Source organism: Danio rerio, chromosome 3 (genome assembly GCF_049306965.1).
Source record: "Danio rerio strain Tuebingen ecotype United States chromosome 3, GRCz12tu, whole genome shotgun sequence".
Taxonomy (NCBI): Eukaryota; Metazoa; Chordata; class Actinopteri; order Cypriniformes; family Danionidae; genus Danio; species Danio rerio.
Window position 1 is genome coordinate 33129364 of NC_133178.1, and position 14453 is coordinate 33143816.

General features: G+C 38.1%; 1 protein-coding gene across 12 annotated transcripts in view; it reads right to left on the bottom strand.

Moving 5' to 3' along the window:
- tnrc6c1 (trinucleotide repeat containing adaptor 6C1) overlaps nt 1-14453 on the bottom strand; it is a 77157-nt gene that overhangs the window by 14451 nt on the left and 48253 nt on the right. For 8 of the 12 annotated variants that reach the window (XM_073944712.1, XM_073944711.1, XM_073944709.1 and 5 more), the window contains 2 exons: nt 1388-3760; nt 110-304 (listed from right to left, as the gene is read on the bottom strand). In XM_073944712.1, the coding sequence (XP_073800813.1) occupies nt 110-304; nt 1388-3760 (2568 nt within the window). Of the gene's footprint in view, nt 1-109; nt 305-1387; nt 3761-4905; nt 4980-14453 lie in introns of those variants that run through there. The other 4 variants (XM_073944714.1, XM_073944713.1, XM_073944710.1 and 1 more) reach the window with 1 other exon arrangement.

The following is a 14453-nucleotide window of genomic DNA, read 5'->3' on the forward strand; positions in this document are numbered from 1 at the left end:
TACTAATGCATAATAAAAAAAAATACAAAATAAAAAAAAAAGTATCATTGCATGCGATTCCTTAAAATCTTGTATAACAATTTAAAGCAATTAGAATATTGAAACTAACCAGGTTTGCAGGGGGCAGATCCAGGGGGTCCATTGCCTCGGCTATAGACCTCAGGGCCGTTTTCACCCCAGCTGCCACAGCTACCTGGGGGTTTGCCCCATGCTGAAGTGCCATTGTCCACACTTGCAGCAGGAGCTGCTGGCTCTCCCCATAAAGGTTCAGGTTTTGAATGGGCATTTGTCATCTCTCCCCATCCTGCATAAGAATACTGCAAACTTCAGGACAAATTCAGGGTTTTCACAACCCTTTTCTACATAGCTAAACAATGATAAAACGGGCATCATTTAATAAATAGTTCATGTAATAAATAAGGGGGAAAGCGTATCATCATATTCTGCCATTTTCAAAGTAAACCTAGGTATTTTTAATAATATGACAACACCTTTATATAGACCATTTCAATGTGGTCATGTCATTGGCCCATGAACATTTCCTGCTTGTTATCAAACGATTTCATAACTGTAACAAGAGGCAATTCAATCGTAACTTAATGTTAAATCAGCTGTCATTACATTATTTATCAATATGTGGCTCTTTTTCGACAGCTAAAGAAATGAAAAATGTAAAACAGAAAATACATTGGGACCATTGTTTTTGTTTACATCTCCTAAAATGATCTTTAGATTTATGACAACTCCTTTTATTGTCGTAAGCACACAGAATATGAAAACACTAATGTCAGATCTGAAAAATGTTTACAGTTTTAAACAAATCAATTCCGAAAATTACAATTAAGGTAATATTTTGAAACACCATTAAATTTTACTTATACTGGTATACTTGCACTGTGCTAATGTCCTGTACTTTTTTTTGCAAAACAACTTTGCAATATTTCCTCGACAAATAACATCATAATTATAACTGTAACTGTAAAACATATTGGAATAAAAATTAGCTCCTCTGTCTTAAATGGAATAGTATGCTGCAATTTTAAATGTCTGTTTAGTTCTTGGCACAGGGGACATCTGAGGATGCCATGTTAAATACAGCTTTGGCAGAAGGAGTGCAAATCTACATAGAAACAGCAGAGGGCGCCGGGTCTGTTCCAAGTATCCTGCTGAGGCCTACTGATACTCCCCACAGATGACAGCCAAACTCTAATTACACACTGCATCCTGGCTCAAATAATATGTTGAACTTCACTCATAGACAGAATGCAAACACTATTACTGCAGCATTACTCACATTTTACTTATGACAACATAATCTAAAGTATAACTACTATCTAGTTAACTAGTTATATTTAAAAGGGTAAAAGTAAAAAGCTGTGTTTCTCACCTGGATTCATGTGGGTTGTTCTATTGTGAGATGGCCCTGTTTGATGTGGGCCAGCGTTATCAGGAGAAATGTGATTATTGTTTGAGTTTGGCCCTCCATGGTTGTGGGATTGTATGGGAGGCTGATTATGATGGGGATGATGATGATGGTTGTTGGGTACATTGTTGGCATTGCTAGGTCCTGGTTTGCCTTGCATTCCAGGGTTATTCCTGTCCCAGAGATTGACTGTTTTGTTGTAAGTGCTTGGGTCACCCCAAACTGAGGTACCATCATCGATCTCCATCTTACGGCGAATGGAGGGTGGAGAGGGCTCCTCCCATCCAGTGGGGTCTCCAGTGTGGTCAGGTTTAACACCTCCACCATTTCCTCCATTCCATCCAGAGCAACTCTGCTTTACCGAGCTAGGACCTCCCCAAGAACCCATGCTTCCACTGGTGCTATTGCCATTGGTACCCTCCTGAGGCTTGTTATTCCATCCTTGTGGTGGCACACTGGGGCGTTGTGCTTCTCCCCAGTTTCCTCCTACTCCAGCAGAAGGCTTGGTCCATCCTCTGGATCCCTCATTTAAGCCTGTACCCTCTCCCTCCCAGGTAGAGCTGGAGGGACCATTTTTCTTTCCATCTCCAGGTTCACCCCATTCTCCTCCAGAACCACTTTCTCCACCAGGTCCATTACCCCACCCGTGAGATTTGGGTCCCTCAACCCAGCACTGTGGTTTGGCTTTAGCGTGACTGTCTTCCCAGGTCGGAGACTTCTCTTCCGAACCCCAAGTCTGACCACTTTTCTGCAGGTTGCCTCCTGGGCCTCCAGCTGAGGTGCTGCCCCAATCTCCAGGACCAATTGAAGGTTTCTTGTTGCTGGTTGTATCTGCCCAACCAGAGCCAGCCTGGGGTGATGACATTGCTGTGCCCCATCCAGGTGCAGCACCAGTACTAGGGCAGGGGCCTTCACTCTTGCCTCCAGAGTCAGGTCTGGATGTAGTGCCTGAGTTTGGGTTGGCACTGCCAGAATTAGATGTTGGTCCTACATTGGCTGCATTTGAAGACGAGCCCCAGGCCTCAGTTCCAATGTCATTCTTGCGGTTGGAGCGAGCAGCTTCTTCGGTTTCCCAAGCAGTATGCTGCCGCACAGGTGTTTGTCCCCAGCCTGTGTTGCACAAAACCCGAGGATCCATATCCTGGGCAGGCAGAATAGGAGAAGTCTCATCTCTTGATGATCGATCCCTCCTGCGATGATGGCATTCCATGCTGTCACTACTTCCCTCACTAGCTGGGGCATTGGGCCCACGGACCCAAGAATTTAGCTGCTGTTCTTGGGTGGGAGAGCCTGAAGAATTCCATCCTTTGGTGTCAATGTTGGAATGCTTACCCCAGTCACCAGATGAGGCAGCTTGTCCCCAGCCAGAAGTGCCCGAGGCCCCTCCTTGTACCCAGTGCCCTGAGTCCCAATCAGAGTCTTTTGAGCCACCACCAGACTTGGCATCTCCATTACCCCAAATAGGTTCCCTATCCCCGTTGACCTGCGAGGATCCTCCTTGGGATTGAACAAATGAGCCCATGCCTGGAGGTCCAACCCCCCAGTTTGACAGGCTGTGACCAGGACTTCTGGGCTCCTGCTTAGTGTGATTTGGTCCATCAGTGTTAAGGTTCTGAGGTTCAGAGCTGAAAGACACATTCGTGGATGGGGTGGAGTGTGGCTCTGAGGAGTCACTGGGCATAATACTACCCCATGTGGTACTGCCATTGCCACTGCCACCATTACTTGCAGAATTTCCATTGGGACCACCTATACTGCCACTGTTGCTAGAGCCCTGGCTGGGCAGAGTGCCCGGTGGGCTACAGAGATTAGGAGGAGGGTTGCTTCCCCCTGAGCTGCCGCCACCCATGCCAGACCCTTCATGCCCCAGAACTGGCCAGGCAGAGGGGTTGGCATTAGGGTTTAAGTTCAAGTTAAAGTTAGAGGAGCCCCAACCCCTGGCTCCCACTGATGTGCTGGAGACTTCATTCTTCCCTTCTCCACTGGCAGGAGATTGGCCAGAGCCCCAGCCTCTGCTGGCCCCACCCTGACTAGAGAGCAGGCCTCCTGAGTGGCTGACATTGGCTTTGCTTGTGTGATTGGCGGAGAAATGGCCTTGCTGGCCAGCTCCAGTGGCCATGCTCATGCTGCTGATGTCACTGATACTTTCAGTGTCCAAAGGGCATCCTGCAGGAACGTGGCTTTCTTTGCATGAAATTGATGGCCAAGCCTCCGTATCGCGCTCGTCAATAATCAGTGGATCCCAGCTGCTGCAGCTGTTAGTAGAGGCTGTAGTGGCACTGCGACTGGGGGGTATATTCTCATAATGCGCTGTCAGGCCACTTTGCGGGGGCAGCTCTACAGAAGGAAAAGGAGAAAAAGAAAGTATTTAATACAATGGAATGTATGTAATGTATATTATTTCCATTTAAAAAAAAAAAAACAAGGGACTTTTATGCTGTACTCAAATTGTTTTTGTAGTACTAAAATTAAAACAAATAAATAAATCATACAAATATAGATGCAAAAACCTCAGAAAGAGAAGTATTACACACACACTAAATTCCACAAAACTGCAAAAAAAAAAAAAAAAAAAAAGGATTCTGCTTTATAGCTATGGTCACAAAATACAAAAAAAATCATACATATATGTATACATGCATATATAAACCGTATGCACCAGTAACGGTGTGTACAGGTTCACATGCATCTCCTAGCTTGGAGTCATCATCTTTAACTGCTGTCACCAAAAAGCCTTGGTTATTCCAACCACAAGCATCTCCCTCTGCTGGACTGACAGGTTACAATCACAGACTTTGCATTCAAAGAAAATGTTCATTCTAAATTTGACACACTGATAACCAATTTGAATGCAATGCAAATGCCCACATATGGCTACCAGGATCCTGTTGTGTTAATTAGTTGGCAAACGCTGCCCAGCCTCCTGGCACTTGCTCAACTCTTGTTGTTGTTTTTGTGTGGCTTTGCATGCGCAGGAAAGACTCAGTCTGTGTCAGATCTGAGCAAAGCAGCAGCGCTCATGCACACCAGGCATTCTGTCAACCGCAGCAAAAAACAAAACCAAAAACCCCTTTGAACCAAAGATAGGAAAAAAAGGGGGGGAGTGTATGAAAGATAGTCTTTTTCCAACACAAATGCTGTCCTTCTGAAAAGTCACTGCGTAGTAAAGGACGCCATTTTATCAAATCTGAACTGAAGCCAAAAAAGCTTAGAGCTGCCGTCAAGATCTTACAGTGTCTAGCGAAAGAAAGCTTATCAGATAAGCACAGCAAACCTCTACCCCCTAATAATCTCTAACAAGCAATGCAATAGCTTCAGGGATTTGCATTTTATTTGCAGTTATTTGAATGCTTTGCTTCCAAATCAAACAGCAGCAGTACAGAAGAGAGCAAAGCAAAGCAAAGGAAATGCCTGTTATCAGTGCGCGGAAGACTGTACTATGAGGATAGAGGGGGTGGGGTCGGAGAGAAGTGGAAAAGTACCTGAAGAGAGATGTCGCCCGACCATCCTGAGAGAAGCCCTAAGCTGTGTGCAGAGCGCTGGCCATCCCTGTTACAATATGTCTGCTGCTCGCGAGGCTTCTGAGGCTCATATTTGAAATGCTGCCAAGTAGCTGCAGCTCAGTACGCGAGCGACCGCCCCATTCGTCCCACTCGGCTTCGGCAGTATCCGATCTCTCTTCCCTCACCCAGGCTTTATTTATATCTACCTCTATTCCTGATTCGGAGAGAAGACTCTCTCTTGTGAGGGAGGGGAATGGGGTTGCATGGGAGTTGAAGGTTAAAGCCAAGAGCATTCCGTTGTGCCATTAGGACGGAGGAAAAACAAAACAAAAAGAGGGAATCCTTTTCTTGTCGCCCCTCTCTTCTTTCATGCTTTCAAACTGTCACAAAACATTTAGCTGAGACCATTCAGGCTGCAATTAGCACCGCTGCTCACAATAGAGAGAGCTGAATAGATGCACAAAAGCGAGCCAGCCTCAGAGCATAGGCTGCACTGCCAGGACTGCAAACACAGAAACGTCCACACAGCTCCTGGTGTACTGCTTGATTTCTTGTAATATTAAATGTACGGTGGGTGTGTGTGAAGTGGTAGCTTGTTGTCACCAAGTTTACAGGAAAACAACACTTCAAAGCATGAATAGGAAACAGGATAAACGCACCAAATAAAGCTCACATAGAGGCAGGCAGGTAGCCAAGGGCTAAATGTCTATGCAGTGTGTGCCCATGCTTTAATGATGCAGAGGAGAAAGACAACCGGAAAGCATGCATGCTGGGAGAAAAGAAGGGATGGCTCCAGCACTGGAGATAGAAATTCGCAAAACAAGATGAACACTTACAGAAGCACACTAGCTCCTGGCATCAAGGAGGGCATTGTTTACAAATGATCCCAGAGCCTCCCATGTACACAATACACCAAAGTCCGAAGAGAACAGACTCTTATTATACTCCAACTCAATGTTAGCTTTTTCTAGCCAGAAATGCAGTGATGTAATAAAAGCCTCATTATTGATTATTCCCTTGTCTGCAAATGACCCTTTACAAAAACTCAAACAAGAAAATATAAATGTGTTTGCTTTCACAAGCAAAACACTAAAGGGTTGATTTTATTTGTGCCTATTATAACTATTATACTAAGAGTGCCAGAGTACTCTCTCCAGACAGCACGATGCACACGGGGAAGAGAAAAAGATGGGACTTTACTAGGGCTGCACAATTAATCGAAAGAATTTGTGATGTTGATTTGTGATCTCGATTTATTTTACATCTACAGAATCGTGAGAAAATCGTGGTCTTTATTTTAAGCAAAAAAAAATTGTGATTTTCATTTTAGCCAGAATCAAGCAGCCCTTGAATTTACTAACCCGCAACTAGACAAGCACAATTTTTTGCACAATGATTATTGAACATCTATCACATATGCAGCAGTATGACTTGAACAGAATGAGTTCAGAAAGAAATCTGAAATATATGCTTGTCATGTTGAACAACATCTTTTAAAACAAAGAGGATGCCATTTGTTGCTATGATTGGAGGTGTTCTAACGTTATTGCTAAACTGGTAAGAAATCCACAATTTACTGTTTATAAAAAACTTAATATGTTCCCCCAAATTATAATTACACACAACTTTGTACTATGTAAACAAAAAGACATCTGTAGAGTTATTCGATTGATTTCAGTTTTAATAAAAAACTTTGCATTTTTGAAAATTTGGAATCAATTTTATTTTTCTGTTTAAATTTTACTAATCTTTGTTTTAACTACAGTTACGCATCTTTTTTAATTTAGTTAAATTTATGTTTATTTAATATTTAGAAATGTATTTAATTACAGAATCACATATTACACAAAATGTACATTTAAAATGTATTTTCTTTTATGGTTTTAGCACAAAATGAAAACAACATGCTCAGCATATATAAGTACGCCACTCGAAAATCAATCTTTTAAAATATTTTTAATAGTAGGCTATACAATAATATATTTGTGCATATAAATAAGATTAGTCATTACTGAAGCCAAATCTGGAACTTATCTAACAAAATATGTTATAGAAAAATATTAAATACAAATAAAAAAAAAAAGAGTAAAAATCAAGAGAAGCTATTTGTTTTTTTAAATGAAATAAAAATTTTGTAGGTTGTAGTTAATTAATATTTTGCTTGAACTTAATTGTATTATCTGTCAGTTTCTAAATATGTAAAAATTATTATTTTAATAAATATAACTGTTTAATAAATCTGTTTTGTTCAAATGCACCAAAAATACATTTCATATATTCACTATATTCATAATTAAAATATAAATTTTCAAAATGGGCAGTTGCACCACATCTTGCTGGTTTTCAGGGATAAATCTCAAGTTGAGACACTGCATTCTGTTCTTTCCACTGCAATTCCATTGTTCCAACTATTAAAAAAGAAAAAAACATATCCTGTGTTACTGGAAACATAAACTGTGACCCAAAGTACAGCACCATATGCTGCCTTATGAATTCATGCCCTGTGCTTGTATGCATCCATGTACAACTAAACAGCAGTGGAACATTGAAGTGAAGAATAGGGGTGCTTGGCTGACATAGCCATTTGTCAGTTGCAAAGATACTTGGTGGGAGTGTAGGGGGAGGAAGCAGCGTGCACGAGGGTCTTATGCAACATCCATCACTCTTGATGTACAAAACCATGCTTGTGCTCATCCATGGCAGCATATGACATCAGAACAGGCAAGAGCAAGACAAGCACCAGAACCAGACAGCAGGGGGCGACTTGAACAGATAATAACAGAACTAAGGCATGACAACAAGGACTTATCTTGTCAGCCAATAAAACAGTGTAAACAGAGCATGTTTCTGTCATAAGATTTCAGACCTATCATTTTTTTTTTATCTCAGAGTTTGAATGTGCATGTGTTCTTTGTAAAATCCATTCTAGCTTGCCTTAAAGCAAAGCAGTCTAATCTTATTTTTAGCTCTTGATGTCATTACTTTTGGAAAGCTGAGAGTTTTAAAGCATTTGAATATGAGGAAATCCTCATTATCATTTCTAAAGCTAGACTCTCTCAGCTCAACTTCATTTCCTGGTCACAACATTGTTGGCGTTGGTAGGATGCATGTAAATGTGTGTGGGTGTGACAGGAAAAGAGAATGAGAGAAAGTTTGTGTGGCTGGGACCAGTGCCAGCACTCAGGTCTGTTTGGTGGCTTATTGGGGGAAGAGAACACAGGACTCTCTAAGGCAAACAGGCCTATAATGAGCTGATAATTCCCAGGCAAAGCAGGGCTGCAAGTTGTAAAGTACTCCACAGAACCGCACTGAACCACCCAAACCCAAACACATACACCAGAGCTTAAAGGTGCATTAGGAGATTTTAAAAAATGCTAATGTCAGCCTAATAGGACTGAAAGTCTATGTCAGGGGTGTCCAAACTCAAAGTTTAGTTTCAACCCCATCAGACACACCTAGGCTAGCTAATCAAGATCTTGCTAGGCCTTCTAGAAACATTCATGCAGGTGTGTTGAGGCAAGTTTGGAGCTAAAATCTGCAAGACACTGGCACAATTACTCGTTTCAGCATGGATATCGCAATGTGATTATTCGCAATAGTCACATAGCGAGTATATGCAAAGTTGAGTCTGAATTATATATTATAAGTGTTTTAGTTTGTGTTTTTTGAGCCCTATAACTGTGTGGGGGTTTTAAAAGAATTCAGACACAAGAAAATGTACCATTTGTAACTTAAAAAAAGATGCATTTTACTGAATTGTTTATAAAACAAAGACTATTCAGCATTATTTTACATTTGATTGTTCAATTCCTGTATACCTGAATACATCTCTACTCTTCGGAATACAATAAAGCGCTGTTTATTTAATTAGCATACTTTTAATTTTTTATTTCTCTATGCTTGTATATTGTTTATTATATTATATGCATTTCCCTACAGAATCTAAAATTACAGATTCTTTACAATCATTTATTCAAGTCATCTATTCATATTGCAATATATATCGCAGAATTAAAAAAATATCACAATGTGTAATTTTTCCAATATCGTGCTGCCCTAATGCGCACACTAGACAACATCACTGCAATACATCACGTAACATTCACCAGAGAGAAAACTAATAGTATAGTTATTAATTACAAAATTAAACTTTAAAAAAGTAGATTGATGTTTGCCTGCCATTCTTTGTCTGAACAGTGTCTATGAATGAGCAGATAGTGTAATCTTTTCTGCGTAAACAGGGTGCGCAGAGGTACGCAAGTACATATTTTGGTTCAGACCGCACATTTTGATTGGATAAACTTGGTCCTACACCTTGAACAGATATTAAAATGCATATAAATACATTTAAACCACATATATGAATAATTGCTATCAGGATGTGAAGAGACTTTCTACTTTACAGCCACACCTGATCTCAGGTCAAGTTGCATTACAAGTTGCACTACATTGACAATGATTGGAAGCTGCACCAGAGATACCTTCAGATGGCATATTTTCCACTACATTAAAATTCTTATTTACATGAGAAGATGCAATAAATGCAAATATACTTTTAATACTTTTAATATGAAAAAAAACACTAAAATTTATTTTGTTTACAAAATGCAAGTTATTTATTTTTACTTTCTTTTTTTATAAGAAGTGACTTAGTTTTACACTGTGTTTTCATTTCAGTGATTCAACACGGATGTTTAATAAATAATCATAGAAAGTAGATAGTGTGTTTCCTTCAGTTATATAAAAATCAAGTAATGCTTCATTCAGAAATGTCTCAGTTGTAATATGTGAGCATATTTGCTGTACAAAAGCTGTCAGTGAAATATGACGGCAAAAAAAAAAAAAATAAATAAATAAATAAATAAATAAATAATTAAATTCATTAACCATAATCCAGGTAAAATGTTTGATTGATTGAGATTTAGATTTTAGGCCAAATCTCCTAGCCCTACTCTGAACACAATTACATATTGCACTTTTAAAGGTGAAAAATGCGATTCAAGAGCTTGCCTTTGACAGCATCAAACTAAACTGCAAAATACTGACTCAAGACAACCATATATACCCCATAATCCCCTAATACTGCAAGCTGGAGTACTAAAAGAAACTGAACAATGTTGACAGATATTTCTATCTGATGAATCAGACCACAGAGATCCAAAAGAGTCACCTGTGACTATAAGAGGCTGAGATGGTTCCCTAGTACATATGTCAGTAATAGAAATAACACTCAATCAGGCACTATGGATTCTATCTAACTTTAACTATAGCCAAAAGCAAAATAAGACACCAAGTTGTTTTTGACATGTTTTCCCATTGAAGTTTGGAGACAGTAAGACTAATTTCTGAAATAAATACTTTCCTTTATTAAGGATTCAATAAACTGAAAGTTTGGACTTTTTTATATATTAAATAGTCAAACTTTTATTAATAATATGAAATACTATGCTATAATTTATTTAAAATTTTTTTAAACACTCTTCTTTAAAAAAAATCTAATTTCAAGGTATTCTGTAAAAGAATTAATTATGGCTTTAATGGGTTTCATTAAAATGATTTCTAAAAGATGGGGTGACATTGAAGGATGTAGCATTAATTGCTGCTTAAAGTTTGCTTATCTAAGAAACACTCATTTTTTCAATACACTTTAATAGAAAGTCTTTATTTAAAACTGAAATTTACTTCAATATTGACATTTTCACTGTATTCAATAATAAAAAATGCTACTCTTTCAGAAATCACTTGGAAGTGGGGCATCAGGCCATGCGAAAAAGTTAAAAACCATTGATTTCTGATGATAGGTTGAAAATAATTTCCGTCCCACGGGCCATTTTACATTAGATAGCCATGCGATGACTGTAGGAAAGATGGGGGGAGCAAAAGTGACAAGCTAAATGAATACAGCCTCTGTGTTGCTGTTGCTGGCTTAAAGCTGAGCTATGGGCCATTCGGCTACATTCCAGCGGCTTCCTGTAAAAACACACACACAGAGAAAGCTGGGAGCTCTTATTACTCGCTAGGCAATGTGCGTTAAGTAACATCCAGCGGAACCACAGCTCAGTGCACGTGCCGGCTCAAAACATACACAAAAGCCAACTCAACAAGGAGAGGCAGCAGGCGGCAGGCAGCAGGAAAAGGAATGGAAGCATAGGTAGGTTTTAAAACCATCAATATACATTCTGGGACTGCCATAAATGCAATGCTGTCTTAAAATTAGGGCAAAACATATTATTTTATTAAGTATTATTATTATAATAATATTAATAATATGATAAGTATCCAGACTAAGTTATGCAATTACATCTGCTCCTATATATTGCACTGTAGTGTATAGGAATGCAACGATTATAGATTTTGCTTGTACATTGTACACTTGTATTTTAGTCTAGGAACATTACCACAACAGTTACCACAATAATTATGCATTCATTCATTTCAAAACACTACTAATCTAGAAAATTACATGAAAACTTTTATATTTTAGAGTTATTTATTGATGCTCAGTAACCAATTCAAACAGCATAAAATAATAATAAAAACAAACAGTAGTCCATTTCTCTTTAGAGTTAAAAAAAAAAAAATTTTTTTGCATTTAAAAAAACCCCAATAATTTTACACTAAAAATAAATGAAAGAACATAGAATAAAAAAAGGAATTAATAAAAATAAGAATAAATAATAGAATAGAATAATAATTGAAATGTGTATATTTTATGCAAAGTATGAAGCTAATTGGTCAGTTCTTGTCATGTGACTCACGTTGCGCTCGCAGCATACTTTCAAATACATGCACTTGGGAACGCATCGCTCCCAATATGCACCTCCATTGGAAATAGTAAACTTGTGCGCGCAAAAGACTTAATATGTGATCGGCCCTTAGTTAAAAGCATCAGCCATAGTTAATCCAATGTGTGTACGTATTAGTCAGTGTACAAGCTTACTAGCACACAGTTTGAATAACTTTATTTAGTTGCAGCAGTTTTGTTCCGTGCAGAAACGTGGTGTTAAAAAAAAGCCTTTACGATTAATTAACCATGACAAATTAAAGCGTGGTTAATAGTGAAATCGGTTAATCGTTGCATTCCTAATAGCGTAGGCAAACATACTGTACAAACACAGTTTATACACAAGGTTTAAAATGTTAAACCCAGTAAGTTAAGGTAACTCAAAACCGATTGAAACAAACCATTTAAAATTTAAAAACTAATCCTAATGAGTACTGTGAACTTAATCCATTTGAATAAATGAAGCAATTCGAGCATTGTAAAACCCAATAAATGAAGAGAACTCAAACCAACTGAGTACTGTAAAACCAAATAAGTTAAGGCAACTCAAAACTAAGAAAACCGATTTCTACAAACCATTTGACTTCAAAAGCTAAGAGTACGGTGAACTTACTCTATTTAAGTTGAAGTAATGAGGTATTTAATTAACTCATCACCTTCAACACTGAGTTTAAAAGTCTTTTTAAATGAGTTAACTTTCAGTAAATGGAGTTAACTACACTCATTTCATTTGATAAAGTTGACCACTGGGTTTTACAGTGTACACATAACCTTTTTTGCACATAACGCATAGCATTCACTATATTTGTTTTCATAGAATTTAATATGAGCACTGTTTTACTAGATAAAATTAGACAGTCAGTGTAAAAAAAAAAGTCTTTTCATCCATATATTATTTTTAAAAAAATATATAACATAAATAGCAAAAAAATTGGCCCTTCTGCCAGCCATATTTACAAACTGCATTGCCAAATAATAAGAATATTCAACAACAATAATAATAATAACAGTAATATTAATAGTAATTATGATAAATAAAATAAAAAGATTTCTGCAAACAAAAAAAGTTTTATACAGACTCAATTACTCAGTCTTTTATGAGGTTGTGTAGTAAATAAGTAATACAAAAACAAAAAACTGAAACAACCAGTAACAGTAACTAGAATACATAAACTAAGCGTTCGATACAATTAAAAGAACAGACCTAATTCAAGAAGTGGACAACAGCAGTCACACTGCATTATTTCGGTTCATTAAGTCTCACTCGAAAGAAGTGGCTGATAGAAGCCATTTGTTTGGGAATCCGGAAATCAGACTACAATACCTGTGATGTAAGGTTTTTACAAAGTACGAGCACAGGCAAGTGCCACTCATGTTGAATTGAAACAATTTAAATAATGTGATTTTTCTGCCAAGTATTTCAGTCACATCAAGTGTGCATAATGATGGGAAAAATGGCTTAGCAAGATAAGTTACTAGATTTTTGAACTTGGTCTTGCTACTAACCAAAACTAAAGAATGATTCCTTCAACTTATAAACAAGAGCCAATTGATACTTTGGGAAGAGAATTAAAAACAGTCCACAAGCCAGCCCATATATCTGCCATGCCAATCAGGAGACTCCTTCTGAATCACGCACATTTACTGTAAGCTGTGAATCACCCCAGCCCACAGAGCTGATCGTCTGCCATCTCTCCTTTTTCCTCTCAAACTCATTCTTTCGCTCCGCCACTGCGATCGACAAGCCACAGACACACAGCCGAAGACTGCCAAGTCCACGTACAAACTACAAGTCTTGGCACACCCATACGCCTCCAAACACAGGAAGTAGCAAAGCACAGCTCAGCAAGGGCGCTTCTCTCCACCTTGCTTTCTTTGCCTGCAAAAGCAAGGCAGCAGAAAAAAAACAGCATCCACGACTATTGCACATTCACACATGAGTGAGCTCAAACAAAACTACATAACAAAAGCACACTGATTAAATGTCAACAGGAGATTTGAACAGGACCCTGTCTGTGATAAACTAATTAGGCTATTTTGCTGCCTATTGAACCACATCTTTTGAGCCACAATCATGAGAGGCTGTTCACACACAGAAAATGATTTCTGATTTTACTGCAATCATTTTATCAGACTTTTAATTCACAGTCAAAGGCATTTTAGAAGACAGACATCTTTGCTCTGTGTGTGTGTCAAGATTTTTGCAGTGTCTTGGACGACACACAGCTCAAAAACTAGAAGCTGAAGTCAAAATTAAAAAATAAATCAATTCTACTACTTGCGTCTTGTGTTTTAACAAATAATTAGTGAATATCCTCTCACTTTAATAAAAAGGGTTTGGAGTAAACAAACACAAATAAGTAGGACATTTTCATATCTTGTTAATTAATTAGAAAAACATTTGTATAACCCAGCCATTTTCGTTGCTATTTTAATGTCTTAAAATAACATCTGCAGATATTCCTGGCTTCATTGTGTTGTAACATTTTATTCATGCAAAGTGTGACCCCCAGAGCAAAGCAGAAATTACTGCAAAGATCAATTCTAAAAAAATAAAATAAACGAAAATTAAAAATAACATCAACATAAAACTGAAATCCCTTCAAAATTTACTTCTCTGGGTGAAACATCCTCATTGGGAATTGACTGTATTGTTGTCATTAGTAAATTGCTGCGGTCACTCCATTTGAGTGACAGATGGCTTAAGATTTAAAAAATATAAGAAGTGTCAGTTTAAATGTTG